Source organism: Cicer arietinum, chromosome 6 (assembly GCF_000331145.2).
Source record: "Cicer arietinum cultivar CDC Frontier isolate Library 1 chromosome 6, Cicar.CDCFrontier_v2.0, whole genome shotgun sequence".
In the NCBI taxonomy this organism is placed as follows: Eukaryota; Viridiplantae; Streptophyta; class Magnoliopsida; order Fabales; family Fabaceae; genus Cicer; species Cicer arietinum.
Window position 1 is genome coordinate 30746921 of NC_021165.2, and position 18168 is coordinate 30765088.

Consider the following 18168-nt stretch of genomic DNA (forward strand, 5'->3'; position numbering starts at 1 on the left):
CGAACCTGACAATGGCTAGTGTTTGAAATCTAACCCAAAACACGATAATAAATTTAGGAGAAGAATGCTACAAGGGTCTCTAAGCCTTCGATTTTATATGGACTTTTCATGAGATTGTCGTATAACCCAACATAAATGGACCGAAATCAATATTTTTGGAGCAAACAATGGATAGTGTTTAAAATCTGACCCGGAACAAGAATTACAGTTATAAATTTAGGCGAATAATGCTACAAGGGTCTCCTGGTCCTTGATTTAATATGTACTTTTTGAGCGATTTTCGTACCACCCAACAAAAATGGACCAAAATCCGTACTTTTGAACTACACGATGGCTAGTGTTTGAAATCTGACCTGGAACCCGTAACACAATTATAAATTTAGGAGAATAATTCTATAAGGGTCTTTCGGTGCTCGATTTTTTCTGGACTTTTTAGGTGATTTTCGTACCACCCGACAAAAATGGACCGCAATCCGTATTTTCGATCCACGCGATGGCTAGTTTTTGAAATCTAACCCGGAACCCGAAACATATTTATAAATTCAAGAGAAAAATGTTATAAGGGTCTCTCGGTCCTCGATTTCATCTGGACTATTCGAGCAATGTTCGTACGACCCGACAAAAAAGTAACGACATCAGTATTTTTGGGTCAGACGACGACTAATGTTTGAAATCTAACTCGAAATCTAAAACACAGTTATAAATTTAGAAGAGAAGAATGCTATAAGGGTGTCTCGGTCCTCGATTTCATCTGGACTTTTCGGGTGATTTTCGTACCACCCGACATAAATTGACCAAATTTTGTGTTTCAGACAAGACGATGACTAGTTGTTGAAATCTGACCCTGAACCCGAAACACATTTATAAATTTATGAGAAGAATGTTATAAGGGTCTATTGGTCCTCGATTTCATCTTGACTTTTCAGGAGACTTTCGTACCACCCGAAAAATATGGACATAAATATGTATTTTCGGACCAGACGGTGGCTAGTATTTGAAATCTAACCCAGAACCCGAAACACAATTTTGAATTCAGGAGAAGAATGCCATATGGGTATCCCGGTCCACGATTTCATCTAGACTTTTTGGAGGATTTTTGTACTACCCGACAAAAATGGACTGAAATCCGTATTTTTGGACCAGAGGATGGCTAATATTTGAAATTTGGCCCGGAAACCGAAACACATTTATAAATTTAGGAGAAGAATGCTATAAGAGTCTCACGACCCTGAATTTCATCGAGACTTTACGGACGATATTCATATCACTCAACCAAACTAGAAATAAATCCGTATTTTAGGACAAAAAGATTACTAGTTTTTGAAATCTAACCCGAACCACGAAACCCAATTATAAATTTAGGAGAATAATGCTATAAAGGTCACCTGATCCTCGATTTGATCTGTACTTTATCGGCGGTTTTCATACCACCCGACAAAAATGGAACAAAATTCATATTTTCGGACCTGACGATGGCTAGCGTTTGAAATCTAACCCACAACTTGAAAAACAGATATAAATTAAGGAGAAGAATGATACAAGGGTCTCTCGATCCTTGATTTCCTTTGGACTTTTCGGGCGATTTTCGTACCACTTGACAAAAATAGACCGAAAACTGTATTTTCGGACCAAACGACGAGCAATGTTTGAAATTTGACCCGAAATCAGAAATAAAGTTATACATTTAGGAGAAGAATGCTATAAGGGTGTCCCGGTCCTCGATTGCATCTGGACTTTTCGGGCGATTTTCGTACACCCCAACATAAATAAAACGAAAGTCGTATTTTCAGATCAAACGATGGCTAGTGTTTGAAATTTAACCCGTAACTCGAAACACAGTTATAAATTAAGGAGAAGAATGCTATAAGGGTTTCCGATTCTTGATTTCCTTTGGACTTTACTGGTGATTTTCATACCACTAACAAAAATGGACCGAAATCAGTATTTTCGGACCAGACAATGGCTAGTGTTTGAAATCTGACCCATAACTCAAAACACAATTATAAATTCAGGAGAAGAATGCTATAAGGGTATCCAAGTCCTTGATTTCATCTGGTATTTTCAAGCAATGTTCATAACACCCGACAAAAATGGACCAAAATCCGTATTTTTGAACTAGACGATGACTTGGGTTTGAAATCTGACCTAGATTCGGAAACACAGTTCTAAATTTAGGAGAATAATGTTATAAGGGTCTCCCGGTCCTCGATTTCATCTAGACTTTACGGGCGACTTTTGTACTACCCGACAAAAATAGATTGAAATTCGTATTTTCGGACCAGACGACGACCAGTGCTTGCACTAGGACTCGAAACACAATTATAACCCAAATGGCTAGTGCTTGAAATTAGACCCATAACCCGAAACACAATTATAAATTTAGAAGAAGAATGCTACAAGGGTCTCTTGGTCGTCGATTTCATCTCGATTTTTTAAGCGATTATCGTACAACACGAAGAAAAAAAAAAGTTATAATATTTGTATTTTCAGATTAGACGATGGCTAGTGTTTGAAATTTGACCCGAAACCCGAAACACATTTATAAATTTAGGATAAGAATTCTACAAGGGTCTCCAGATACTCGATTTCATCTGGATTTTTTGAATGATTTTCGTACCACTCGACAAAAATAAATCGAAATCCTTATTTTCGGACCAGACGATGGCTAATGCTTGAAATATGACACAGAATGCAAAACAACTATAAATTTACGAGAATCCTAGTCCTCGATTTCATCTAGACTTTACGGGCGATTTTCGAACCACCCGACAAAAATAGAATGAAACCCTTATTTTTGGACCACACGATGGCTAGTTTTTGAAATCTAACATGGAACCCCAAACACAATTATAATTTAAGGAGAAGAATGCTACAAGGGTCTCCCGGTCCTCGATTTCATCTGGATTTTTCTCGCGATTTTCGTACCACCCTACAAAAATTGACGAAAATCCGTATTTTTGGACCAGACGATGGCTAGTGTTTTAAATCGGAAATTGGAACCCAAATCACGGTTATAATTTTAGGAGAAGAATGCTACAAGGGTCTCGTGGTCCTTGATTTCATTTGGACTTTTCCGACAATTTTAGTAGCACTAGACATAAATGGACCGAAATCCATATTTTCGGATTAGACAATGACTAGTGTTTGAAATCTGACCCAGAACCTGAAATACATTTATAAATTTAAGAGAATAATGCTACAAGGGTCTCCTGGTCCTCGATTTCTTTTGAACTTTGTTTTGGCAATTTTCGTACCACCCGACCAAAATGGATCGAATTCCATATTAAAATCTGACATGGAATTTTCGCACCACCCAACTAAAATCTGACATAGAACCCAAAATACAGTTATAAAAAAAAAAAGGAGAGGAATGCTACAAGGGTTTTCCGATCTTCAATTTTATCTTGACTTTTCTAACGATTTTCGTACCACAAGAAAAAATGGACCGTAATCCGTATTTTCGCACTATAAATTGCTAGTGCTTGAAATTTGCCCTATAACCTGAAACACAATTATAAATTTAGGAGAAGAATGATACAAGGGTCTCTCGATACTCGATTACATTTGGACTTTCTAGGTCATTTTCGTAACCATCGATAAAAATGGACCAAAATTCGTATTTTTGGAACAGACAATGGCTAACGTCTGAAATCTGACCTAGAACCCGGAACAAAGTTATAAATATAAGAGTAGAATGCTACAAGGGACTGAAATCTGACCTAGAACCCGGATTTAATTTGGACTTTTCAGACGATTTTTGTATCACGCAACAAAAATGGACTGAAATGCGTATTTTCAGACCAACCGATGACTAGTGTTTGAAATTTGACCCGGATCCCGAAACACAATTATATAAGAGAAGAATAAACAACTCCATTGAGAGGGAAAACAAAGGGTATGGTGGAAGCCCAATTAAAGAACTTTAAACCGACTTCAGGGTCGTGCATTCAATCGATAATGAAATGGGCAACATCGGAAACAATGATTTCAGAATCTATAGAGCGGGATTCGAGGGAATCTTGCCATTGATGGGTTTTAAGGATTTGGATGACTTCCACGATGAGGTTCTTGAGGCGTGGAGGCAAAGAGGAGGAGGAAGGATTAGGGCGATGACGAGGTTTAATGTGTGAGAGAACAACTTTTGACATTGGTTTTCTAAGGAATAAACCAAAATAGCCACAGTTTTACCAACTCAAAGCGTTGAACAACATTTTATATTGTAAATACAAATTTTCTATTCTCCTCAATATTAACAAGCATTTAAATAAATGGATTTCCTTATTAACCAACCCATATTCTCCATATACACAAATTAAAGTGTTAAATGCTTCAATTATAGGTTTTAAGTTTTGTAACACCAAATCATTATGCGAAAATACTATGTACTTTGTCAAGAACTTGATAAGAGAAGAATAAACAACTCCATTGAGAGGGCAAGAAAAGGGTATGGTGGAAGCCCAATTAAAGAACTTTAAATCGAGTTCAGGGTCGTGCATTATGTCGATAACGAAATAGACATCATCGGAAACAATGATTTCGAAATCTGTGAAGCGAGATTCGAGGGAATCTTGCCATTGATGGGTTTTAAGGATTTGGATGACGTCCACGACGAGGTTCTAGATGCGTGGAGGCAAAGAAGAGGAGGAAGGATTAGGGCGATGACGAGGTTTGATGTGTGAGAGAACTACTTTTCACATTGGTTTTCGAAGGAACCGAACCAAAAGGGTCACAGTGATACCTACTCAAAGCGTTGAAGAACATTTTATATTGTAAATACGAATTTGCTATTCTCCTTAATATTAACAAGCATTTAAAAAAAAATTACACTCCCCTCATAAAAATTTGGTAAATTATTAGGTAACAATGGAGTTTTGTTGGCGGTCTCTTGAGGTTAAATTAATTTTAAATAAGTAAATGTAAAAAATAATATAACATTAAATAATTGATTGTTGGACATTATATTCGATAAAACTTTGAGGTATTAAGGTGTTCACATTTTTTTTTTAATTTTAAAAATTAAACATAACAATAGAGGTACTATAGTTATCCATAACAACATTCATACCATCATCACCATGCTTCTCAAGCATTTTATCAGACAGTTCACTCGCAATATCAACTTTTTCATTTTTAACTAAACACTTAATCAATGAATTGTTAGCAACCACACTACGAAAACAATTATGCAATTCACAAATTGTATGAAATAAATGGATTGCCTTATTAACCAACCCATATTCTCCATATACACAAATTAAATTGTTAAATGCTTCAATTATAGATTTTAAGTTTTGAACTTTCAAGTTTTGTAACACCAAATCATTCTGCGAAAATACTATGTACTTTGTCAAGAGCTTGATAAGAGAAGAATAAGCAACTCCATTGAGAGGGCAAGAAAAAGGTATGGTGGAAGCCCAATTAAAGAACTTTAAACCAAGTTCAGGGTCATGCGTTATGTCGATAACGAAATGGGCAACATCGGAAACAATTATTTCAGAATCTGTGAAGCGAGATTCGAGGGAATCTTGCCATTGATGGGTTTTAAGGATTTGGATGACGTTCACGATGAGATTCTTGAGGCATGGAGGCAAAAGAGGAGGAGGACAGATTAGGGTGATGATGAGGTTTGGCGTGTGAAGGAACAACCTTTGACATTGATTTTCGAAGGAACCGAACCAAAAGGGTTACAATTTTACCTACTCAAAGCGTTGAAGAACATTTTATATTGTAAATACGAATTTGCTATTTTCCTCAAAATTAACAAGCATTTAAATAAAATTACACTTCCCTTATAAAATTTTTGGTAAATTATTAGGTACCAATGGAGTTTTGTTGGCAGTCTCTTGAAGTAAAATTAATTTTAAATAATTAAATGTAAAAAATAATGTAACATTAAATAATTGATTGTTGAACATTATATTCCATAAAACTTTGAGGTATTAAGCTGTTCACATTTTTTTTTATTTTAAAAATTAATCATAACAATTATATTTTTAGATTTTTTTTGTCATTTATTTTTTTAATTTATTTTGATTATTTATCTTTTGTTTAGTCCTTTATTTTAGATTTGATAATTGTCTGTGCCTTATTTTTTACAAAATTATACAAATTTCTTTTATTAAAAAGTAAAATAAATATTACATATTAAGTAAAAAATAAATATCAAAATTATATTTTAGCCAATATTAAATAACTCAAAAACTTATAATAAATCTTATAATAAATCTTATACATATTTCTAAATAATGATTATCTGTTGCATTTACATGTTGGATTTGCAACTAAACAAGTGAATGAGTTTCTGTCAAAAAAAAATAAATACAATCTTCACATGCACAACCAAGGTAGCCACAATAAACCACAGACCATTTATATGTTTCATTGCCTAACACACTCGACTTTGTTTGATAATCCCTCCTCCATGTTTCTATTTATATATAAAAAAAATATAATGTATTTCATCCACATTTTAAATTAAATACATCATCACTTTTTTTTATAAATAGAAACAGCAGAATACAGTTTTTTTTTTTTAAATAATCACTTATAATAAACTTTTTAAGAATTTCCATCTGTTTAATACAACTTTTAATATAAAGAATAGTTTAAAAACTACTTCAAATAAAAAACTAATTTGAATAAATTGTCATAAAAACACAAAACTACTTATCAAACGTATCCAGACTTCTAAAACTGAGTTTCCATCATATTGCGATTTTAAGATTTCATAAAGGTGAAGTTACAGATTTTATGGACCATTATCATGTTTACGGGTGCACGATTCATTCATTCAAGTAATGTTGTTTGGTTCGACGTAAATGTAATCATTTAACGCTTTGCTGTATAATCATCAATGAAGCCTGAGAGCATCAAAGTATTCCGAATATATACGCAAAAACGGTTCAACAGTCTGGATGAATGATGATATACTGTGTCTAATAAGTTCAGACGAAACAAGGCAGAAGGGTTAATCATCGGAGTAATAAATTACCTGGGTGCAATACACACAAAAAACCTGCTAATGAAACTTTCAAAAATCTTAAAAGGATTCCATTAAACCAACAACACTAGGAATAGATCATGGGGAAGAAAATAAAATTTAAATGATAAGCAATTTGTGATGATTTAAAAAAAATCATTTTTAATAAGAATAACTGCTTAACTTTGCAGGCTTTCATGTATTCAAAATCAAGAATAAAGCTTCCCATGTTCCCATGTTATTTTCAACGAAAAAATTATATGAAAAAAATGCTAGCAAGACAATATTTGCCGTAATCTTTTTGCCAAAATGAATTGATGGGCATGTTGACTTTTGAATGAGGTGGTCCTTACCACTCTATTACTAGCAACCTGACCTGTATTCTGTCAAAATTCTGGTGATTTTTTTTCTAGCTGTGTAGCATTGTTCTTTCTGTACATGCTCTTTATCTTCATAGTTTATTCAGTCAAAATTGTCCGCACTGTTAGCCGAAGACTGCACAAACAGTCATCGGGAAAGTAAACAAACTTTATTCATGTGAAACAGCAATGTCACCATGGTCATGTACTAGACGTTTCATGTCTAGGGATAATCCCAAAATATACATTCAATTTTGCTTTCCAATGCAATAATGCTCTATATCGTTCTTGTTTAGTTGTCCCTCATACACCCTTCACAATAACTTTCACAGCAGAAGGCAGATGCAACTTCTCCAATATACTTCAACATAAAATAGATTATCTCCTTCAACAAATTTGATTGGAAACATAAACAATAGTCGGATACCTTCAAACCAGGTGAACATTCAGCTAGTTTCGAGGTTCACTCCAAAGCTGATATGCATATGGAAATAAGATCCATGTTCGAAAGCAAAAACCTGTCTCTGTAAAAACTTCCACCCTTCACAAGTACATCATTGAACCACGAGCATACATTATACATCTAAACTGCTAGACTGCCTTGGAATCTGAATAAGGTTGCTTATGGTATACAGCCATCTTCTGTACACTACATCAAGCCCATATTGCAAATCAAAATACTTCCAGAAATTTCCAGATCATGACGATAATGCTTTTCCTTTTCCACTTCAATGACAAATAGATATCTTGAATCAATTCTAATTTAACTTCATTTTTTAACAGGCCATAAATCAACAATCCTCAAATCTACACATCAACAAACAACTAATTTAGAACTTTAATTATTCATATAACTGGGTTTGGACAGTCATAAGGGTAAAGCTACAGGTTAACTTACGGTACATCACCTAAATAAGATAATATAAAAAAAAAAACGAAAATGTAATTTGTATGAAAAATAAAATGTTACCCAAGTTTATATCTGATCATAAATATCCAAAAGGAACAAACTTCACTAATTAAAAATAAGTATTATGTTCTCCACCATGATTCTGAAATCATTTAGCATAACATAAGTATCTTAAGACAAACAACTATGACTACATTGGCATTCATATATGACATATATTTGTGCATGCATACATGAAAATATTATTTTTCTCCAAAACACAAAAAAGTGATTTATCAAGATATGCAAGTTTCTCTAACACCACAAATGCACCCTAAATTTTTCCATCATTGCAAATAAATATGAATATTAGATTTATTACTATCGAACTCATAAAAAGATCCATGAATAAATCACCAAACAGAAATACTATTTTTAATGAAAGGCATGGAACAGAATAGCATGTAGAACCTTCATATCCATGCACGATTTCTCTGCAATGAAAGTGATAACAGAAAAACGGTGTATGTGTGTGGCAGTATGAAAGAATGTTGAAAGGAAAGGAGTATTTCAAAACTTACAAGAGTATATATGATATTTGCCTCCTGAAATACCATCTTGACTGGAACATTATTCAGGCTTGTATAAATGAGATGAGATGCCTTCAAAATTTTCAGGCTTGTTACTTAAATTATCAAGATGTACAGATGAATGGAATACAAATAATATGAGATCCATTTGGGCAGCTACCCCACTAAAGTCAAACGATTTCCCTATTCCACTAACTTTTCTGCCCAGACAATATGGACTTCATTGTAGCCAAATAACTGGAAGAAAATAGAGGTTTTCTGCTCTTAGCCAACACAACAATCTCCTTCGCTTCATCAATCTTCCCAAATCGCTTAAGGCCTTCCAGCAGCATAAAGATGGTATCTACGTTCGGAAACCAACTTTTCCTCATACTATCTTCGCACATAGCATATGCCTGATCAAAATCCTCTCTCTTACACAAACAGTGAATCATTGTCTGGTAAATCTTAGCAGAAAGCTTATAACCCTTCTTGTGCAACGCTGAAAAAACCCTTGTTGCCATATCAGGATAACCAACCAGAAAAAAACCCTTGATAATTAAAACTAAAGTAACCTCATCGGGCGTAACCCCAATTCTCCACATCAAACACATAAGAGCATTAGCATCCCAAACTCGCCTCACCGTAACCAAAAACTGAATCTGAACATTAAAAGTAGCGATATTCGGCATACAACCTTTCATCAAGTTCACAAAAAGCCTTAATAGCAATGTTAACAGAATAAACATCTAACTTAATGTTAAAACCCGCGTCTGAGCCAAAACCTTAAGAGTGATATTAAAAGATTTAACGGTTCTATTACATTTGAAAGAATGCATTTGATAGAAAGTTCGAGAGCGTGTTTGGTCATACCAGCATTCCCATACAAAGCCATGATTCGAACGACGAAACCTTCACGACGAGATTGAGGTAGGATTTTCTGTTGTTCGAGTAATTGTTCGATGTAGTCAAAGCGTTTAGCACCGGCGAGACGTGAAACGGTGTCGTAGAAGGCGAAACGATTTTCTATGAGGATGGGATTAGTTGCATTGGATTTGAAGAGATGGAAGAGTTTGTGTGGGTCCTGTAAATTATTCAGCAATGGCCACTTTCACATAATGTGTGACTGAAGATAAGTTGCACCGTCTCTTTGCTGCATGCTGTCACCAATCATAAAAAATATTGACGTCCTTTTTAAAAGTCCATGTAAATCTCATTTTGTACACATTCATATTCATATATGAGACTGCCGAGTTGTTCAACTATATCTTTGTAGAATCTCCAAATGAAGTATGGAAATTTCTTCACTCCCTGCTTTGTAAGTTTGTCACCCTTTGATTTTTGTCTGATTGATCAGAAAATTTGGAGTCTTCAATCAAGGTCTGTAAAATAATTGAAGCCTCTGAGAGCCTTCCATGGTGCAGGTATTTGTCTAATTTCAGGGAGTACTCAAAAGCAGTTCGGACTTCAATCTTATTAAGATCGCTGGATATAGTATTCCTCCATTCTTTCAAATTTCCTGTTTGACAAAAGCCATGCAGCAGGGCACTAAAACATACAGAATCCATAGGAAACCCTTTCCTCAGCATCTTAGTTTGTAACAACTGGGCAGTATCAACCATTCCATGTTTACAAAGACAAACAATAATAGAATTATAAGCGGCAATCACATCACTCCATCCATCTGATATCATCGTTGCAAAGAAATCCAAAATTAAGGACCTATCATATTCGTCATATTTTCTGCTAAGAACTGTACTTTTTGTAATATTTGTTAAACCATTTACAAGGTAATGGAATGTAGTATCATTTGGAAGACAATTTTTCATCAGCATTAGCTCAAAAAGGGACACTGCTTTTTCAAGTTTACCAGCCTTACAAAAACCACCAATAAGTATAGTGTATGTGACAACATTAGGCTCCAAATTAAAAGATTGCATCCCTCTGAAAAAAATTGCAGCTCTGCTCATATCTGCTTTCTTGCAGAATCCATTGATCAAGGAGGTATAAGCAACCACATTTGGCTTGTATTTCTGTTTCATCATCTGTCCAAACATCTTAAGTGAACTATCTAAGTCATGCTGCTTTACAAATCCATCTATAATTGTGGAGTAAGTGTATTCATCTGGAGCATGATGCATATTTTTCATCTTATGTAAGTATGACATGGCATTTGTCATCTTTCCGAATTTACATAAACCCTTAATCATGACATTGTACCCGACAACGCCAGGGTTTATACCTTTACTCATTGCGGTTTCAAAAAGAGTTGTTGCCTTATCAAGTTCATCATTTCTAATAAACCCATCTACCAGAGTGGCATAAACATATGCATCAGGTTGTAAATTCCGATCAAGCATTTCTGATAGTAGTAGTTTGGCAGCCGGAAACATTCCTTTCTTGCAGAGACCACTCATCAGAATATTGTAAATCTGAGCATCAGGAAAAACACCCTTCTCCATCATTTTCTCTTGGACCATCAGCGCAACATCAATTTCCCCAACAGCAACAACTCCATGGATAAAAGCTCCATAGGCAACCAAGTCCGGTTTATCTCCTGCTTCAGCAATCTTAAAAAGCATATCTGACGCCATAACATAATCCCCTTGTTTGCAATAAGCATGCATGAGAGGCGTATAACTAAACTTATTAGGCAACAATCTCCTTTCTTTCACCTTTTCCATGAGCTCTTCAGCTTCTTTAATCCTTCCAACACGACACAAAAAGTTAATCAGAATATTAAAAGTCGTAATATCCGGCTCACAACCCACCTCATTCATCCTTCTCATCATTTCAGCGGCTTCTTCCACCAAACCATGCTTGTATTGAGCATCAATAACATTATTAAACACTTGTACATTCACATTCAATCCCATCACATTCAATTCTTTCATCAGTTGATCAACTATTTGAAACTCTCCAGCCTTACAAAATCCATCAATCAAAGCCCCATAAGTTTCCAATGTTGGCAGAAAACCCCTAAATTTCAACTCTTCAAGAACTCTAGTAGCACCATTGAGATCACCCTTCTTGCAATACCCATCAATAATCACATTATAAAAAACCACCTGCGGAACACAACCTTTTCCCCATCTATCTATAATCAACCTCCTACCTTCCTCAACCTTTCCAAGATCACACAAACCCTTCACCACAATAGAGGTACTATAGTTATCCACAACAACATTCATACCATCATCACCATGCTTCTCAAGCATTTTATCATACAGTTCACACGCAATATCAACTTTCCCATTTTTAACTAAACACTTAAGCAATGAATTGTTAGCAACCACACTGGGAAAACAATTATGCAATTCACAAACTGTATGGAATAAATGGATTGCCCTATTAACCAACCCATATTCTCCATATACACAAATTAAAGTGTTAAATGCTTCAATTGTAGGTTTCAAGTTTTGAGCTTTCATGTTTTGTAACACCAAATCAATCTGCGAAAACACTCTGTACTTTGCCAAGAGCTTGAGAAGAGAAGAATAAGCAACCCCATTGAGAGGGGAAGAAAAGGGTATGGTGGAAGCCCAGTTAAAGAACTTTAAACCGAGTTCAGGGTCGTGCATTCTGTCAATAACGAAATGGGCAACATCGGAAACAATGATTTCGGAATCTGCGAAGCGAGATTCGAGGGAATCTTGCCAATGATGGGTTTTAAGGATTTGGATGACGTCGACGATGAGGTTCTTGATGCGTCGAGGCAAATAGGAGGAGGAAGGATTGGGGCGGTGACGAGGTTTGATGTGTGAGAGAACAGCCTTTGACATTGGTTTTCGAAGGAACCGAACCAAAGGGGTCACAGTGTTTGTGTGGGTCCCACTCGGATTTGAGGCTGTCGAGAGCTGGTGGTTGTAAGGGTTTATTAATGACGATTGCGGCGGAGGAAGAAGAGAAGTTGTTGCAGAATCTGCGAGTGGGCATTAGCATGATCAGGGAGAGGATAGAAGTGGAACATGCTCAATCAAGGTTGAAGAAGAAGATGATTATGGTGGTGATGGAGTTGAATAGCATTGGAACCAGAATGGGAATAGGGTTTAGGAGCAATGTGCAGCGCCACCATTGGATTCAACGGGGTTTACCCCATTTTCTCAGTTAATTTTTATTCTAATTCTTTTTTGCATTAATACTAGTAGCACCTAATTTTTATTTTCACTTGTTAATAAATATTATCTTTCAAAATTAGAAAATGACTAATATGACCCGTAAACAACACCAAATATCAACGACTATATTTGACATCTTATTTGTATTTGACACGTATTCAAAAAATTGTACATAATATTAATTAAATGATATATTTAAAAATAAGTATCTTAAAAATTAAATTTGTCATTTATTTTGGAATAATTTATTTATAAATGAGTAAGTTATTGTGGAATGAAGAAAATAATTTTTTATTTTATATTTTAAATCTCCAACATTTTAGGTACTCGAATAATTTAGATAAAATAAATTATTCTTATTAAAATTATATAAATTAAACGTGATTAATTGCACTTCTTAATATGTGTATTACATTTTAAAATTTAAAAAAAATATATGAACACCTTAATAGTTCAAGGTTTTATCGAATATAATGCCCAACAATCAATTATTTAGTGTTATATTATTTTTTATATTTAATTATTTAAAATTAATTTTACCTTAAGAGACCGCCAACAAAACTCTATTGTTACTTAATAATTTATCAATTTTTTTACAAGGGGAGTGTAATTTTATTTAAATGCTTGTTAATGTTGAGGAGAATAGCAAATTCGTATTTATAATATAAAATGTTCTTCAACGCTTTAAGTTGGTAACACTGTGACCCTTTTGGTTCGGTTCCTTCGAAAACCAATGTCAAAGGTTGTTCTCTCACACATCAAACATCGTCATTGTGCCAATCCTTCCTCCTCCTCTTTTCCTCAACACATCAAGAACCTCTTCGTCGACGTCATCCAAATCCTTAAAACCCATTAATGGAAAGATTCCCTCGAATCTCGCTTTATAGATTCTGAAATCATTGTTTTCGATGTTGCCCATTTCGTTATCGACATAATGCACGACCCTGAACTCAGTTTAAAATACTTTAACTCGGCTTCCACCATACTCTTTTCTTCCCCTCTCAATGGAGTTGCTTATTCTTCTCTTCTCAAGCTTTTGGCAAAGTACATAGTGTTTTCGCATATTGATTTGGTGTTACAAAACATGAAAGTTCAAAACTTGAAACCTACAATTGAAGCATTTAACACTTTAATTTGTGTATATGGAGAATATGGGTTGGTTAATAGGACAATCCATTTATTCCATACAATTTGTGAATTGCGTAGTTGTTTTCCTAGTGTGATTGCTAACAATTCATTGTTTAAGTGTTTGGTTAAAAATGGGAAAGTTAATATTGCGCGTGAATTGTATGATAAAATGTTTGAGAAGCATGGTGATGATGGTATGAATGTTGTTGTGGATAACTATAGTATCTCTAATGTGGTGAAGGATTTGTGTGATCTTGGGAAGGTTGAGGAAGGTAGGAGGTTGATTATAGATAGAAGGGGAAAAGGTTGTGTTCCACACGTGGTTTTTTATAATGTGATTATTGATGGTTATTGCAAGAAGGGTGATCTATATGGTGCTACTAGAGTTCTTGTGGAGTTGAAATTTAGGTTTTTTTGTTGTTGTTGTTGCCAATATTGAAAACTTATGGGGCTTTGATTGATGGATTTTGCAAGGCTGAAGAGTTTCAAATAGTTGATCAATTGATGAAAGAAATGAATGTGATGGGATTGAATGTGAATGTAGAAGTGTTTAATAATGTTATTGATGCTCAATATAAGCATGGTTTGGTGGAAGAAGCCGCCAAGATGATGCATATTTTTCATCTTATTTAAGTATGACATGAAGCATATTTGGAGAATGATGCATATTTTTCATCTTATTTAAATATGACATGGCATTGGTCATCTTTCCGAATTTACATATACCCTTAATCATGACATTGTACACGACAACGCAAGGGTCTATACATTTACTGATTACAACTTCAAAAAGAGTTAATGCCTTATCAAACTCATCATTTCGATTAAACTCGTCCACCAGAGTGGCATAAACATATGCATCAGTAGCACCATTGACATCCATCTTCATGCAATACCCATCAATAATCACATTATATAAAATCATGTGTGGAACACAACATTTTCCCCATCTATCTATGATGAAACTTCTCATTTCCTCAACCTTCCCAAGATCACCCAAACCCTTCACCAAATACAGGTACTATAGTTATCCATAACAACATCCATACCATCATCACCATGTTTCTCAAGCATTTTATCATACAGTTCACACGCAGTATCAACTTTCCCATTTTTAACTAAACACATAAGCAATGAATTGTTTGCAACCACACTAGGAAAACAATTATGCAATTCAAAAACTGTATGGAATAAATGGAGTGCCCTATTAACCAACCCATATTCTCCATATACACAAATTAAAGTGTTAAATGCTTCAATTGTAGGTTTCAAGTTTTGAACTTTCATGTTTTGTAACACCAAATCAATCTGCGAAAACACTATGTACTTTGCCAAGAGCTTGAGAAGAGAAGAATAAGAAACTCCAATGAGAGGACGATAAATGGGTATAGTGGAAGCCTAATTAAAGAACTTTAATCCGAGTTCAGGGTCGTGCATTCTGTCGATAACAAAATGCGCAACATCGAAAACAACGATTATGGAAAATGTGAAGCGAGATTCAAAGGAATCTTGCCATTGATGGGTTTTAAAGATTTAGATGACATCGACAATGAGGTTTTTGAGGCGTGGAGGAAAAGAGGAGGAGGAAGGATTGGGGTGGTGACGAGGTTTGATGTGTGAGAGAACAACCTTTGACATTGGTTTTTGAAGGAATCGAACCAAAAGGGTTACAGTGTTATCAACTCTGTAGTATTAACTTTCAATCATTTGACAGTCACTCGCATTTTCATTAATTAATAAAAAATTTGGTAAAAATAATTTTTGGTGTCTTTTGGTAGTATCAACAAATTTTATGGTGACAACTTTATAGTACTTCATAATTTTAACGACTTTATCTTTTTTATATCTAAAAATAAAATAAAAAATTATTTTTACATTCAAATTTCTCTCTCTTTGTGAGACATTTGACGTGTCTAACATTTCACCATATCATTTTGTCATTGTATCTTTAATTAATTTAATCTATATTATATAAGATATTGTCATTCTTTTTGACAATATATTTTAAAATTTTCATTTTTATCGAATTATATTAGTCACTTTGTTTACTAATATGATTTTGATTCGGTTTCAATATAGTTCGAAAGTATCAAATTTGTATTATATATAAAGTTATGTTTCAACATCAAAATGAAGGCTTAGTCAGTTAGTATTAAGATGTAACAATTGCAATTATTTATATGCTTATGCGGCCATGGTTCAAGATAAAAATTGAAAGGAAATTTTAATTACGATAGTAACAAATGTACAAAAATACCTTCACCTAGATAAATGCATAATCTCTAAATAATATAGTTTAATTTTCATGACTATAAGATCAAACATACAATTGACCAAAATAAACTATGGACATTGCGAATGTCGTGGCTGATGCTCTAAGTAGAAAATCCTTACATGTGGCTTGTTTGATGGTACAAGAGACAGGTCTATTAGAAGAGTTTAGAGATATGAATTTGGATGTGTCCCTTAGTGCTTTAAGCTTGAATCTAAATAGGCTAGAAATCAGTAGTAACTTGAGAGGGACAATAAAAATAGAACAACTTTTAGATAAAGAATTTCATTCTCTAGTGAGCAGGGAAAATTATATCTTATTTGGTGATGGTTTAGTGTTGTTTAAGGATAAGATAATTGTTCCTAAGGAAATGAGTCTTAGGGATAAGATTTTGGAAGAAGCGCATAAGAGTATGTTCACGATACACCTAGGAATAACTAAAATGTATCAGGACTTGAGAAAAATGTACTGGTGGTCGGGAATGAAAAGGGATGTAGCTACCTTTGTGTCTAAGTGTTCTAGTGTGTCAAAAGGTTAAGATTGAACGCCAAAAGCCTTCAGGATTGTTGCAACCTTTAGAAATTCCTGAATGGAAATGGGAGAGGATATCTAGGGATTTTGTGATGGGTTTGCCTAAGAGGCGTATGGGTTTTGATGTTATTTGGGTTTAGAGTTTAGGGTTTACGCTCCATATAGATGAGTTTTAAGCTTCACAAAGAGATGATGTTTAAACTCCACACGAATGGGTCTTATACCCCACATATAGAGATGAGCATTAAACTTCACAAAGAGATAGGTTTAAACTCCACACGAATAGGTCTTGTACCCCACATCTAGATGAATATTAAACTTCACAATGTGATGAGGTTTAAACTCCACATGGATGGTTCTTTTATCCCATATATAGATTAATATTAAACTTCACAATGAGATGAGGTTTAAACTCAACATGGATGGATCTTGTACCCCACATATAGACGAGTATTAAACTTCACAAAGAGATGATGTTTAATCTCCACACAGATGAGTCTTGTACCCCATATATAGATGAGTTTTAAACTCCACAATAAGATGAAGTTTAAACTCCACACAAATGAGTCTTGTACTCCACACTTGATGAGTCAGTGCTCCACATGATGAGATAATACTCACTTCACATAAGTAGTATACCTCCATCATTAAATTGATTATTTTCTGCAGAATAAATGTGTATCTTGGAATTATTTGATTATGATAGATATGGATTATTGTTAATTTAATTGATGAGTTTTTATTAATTATCAGAAGTAATTGGTTATTATAGAAAAATCTTAGTTATATCATGAATATTTTTAGAAGAAGGCGGGTGCCATGATCGACTTTTTCGGTTACTGCTCCTACTGAGAACAATACTTGTTTTAAAATTGTGTGTATTATTCAACGGGATTTAGTATCTCATTAAAGTGTTGTTTTCAGATACTGAGACCATTGGGGACGTCGAGAGTTGAGAAGTCCTACCTCCCTTGAGAAGAGAGATTTCTTTCAATTAGGTTAGTAGATCAAGAATAAGTAGACATAATGTCTACATCGTACTTTATTTCGGGATTAGATACTATTTGCCCAATTTTGAATATTTTAATTATTAAAGATTTTTCAATTGTAAGGATTTATTTTGAGATTTCATAACATTACTTCTTTCGAACAATTCATTATTTATTATAGTACCTTATTATCTTATATAATTTGACATTTTTCCGTTATTACCTCAATTTTTATACCTACGTAACTAGGTGTTACGTTAAACATCTATTCAGCGAGCAAAACATATCAAATTATAATGGAGCTAGGGTTTAATAGGGAAGTGTTTCCTTACTG

General features: G+C 34.3%; 2 protein-coding genes and 1 pseudogene across 2 annotated transcripts; 1 reads left to right on the plus strand and 2 right to left on the minus strand.

The window, feature by feature from the left end:
- Window positions 1-7035: 7035 nt before the first annotated feature.
- Window positions 7036-9907, minus strand: LOC101490638 (pentatricopeptide repeat-containing protein At1g80150, mitochondrial-like; annotated as a pseudogene).
- LOC101490966 (uncharacterized) lies at window positions 9905-12916 on the minus strand. Its single transcript, XM_004506590.4, has one exon. The coding sequence runs from the start codon at window positions 12576-12578 to the stop codon at window positions 10101-10103; it is 2478 nt and encodes an 825-aa protein (XP_004506647.1). The 5' UTR covers window positions 12579-12916; the 3' UTR covers window positions 9905-10100.
- Window positions 12917-13848: 932 nt separating this feature from the next.
- On the plus strand, window positions 13849-14675 carry LOC140920688 (pentatricopeptide repeat-containing protein At1g52620-like). The gene is made up of 2 exons (XM_073369499.1): window positions 13849-14427; window positions 14517-14675. Exons 1-2 carry the CDS (start codon window positions 13849-13851, stop codon window positions 14673-14675), a joined length of 738 nt encoding a protein of 245 aa, XP_073225600.1.
- The last annotated feature ends 3493 nt before the right edge of the window (window positions 14676-18168 follow it).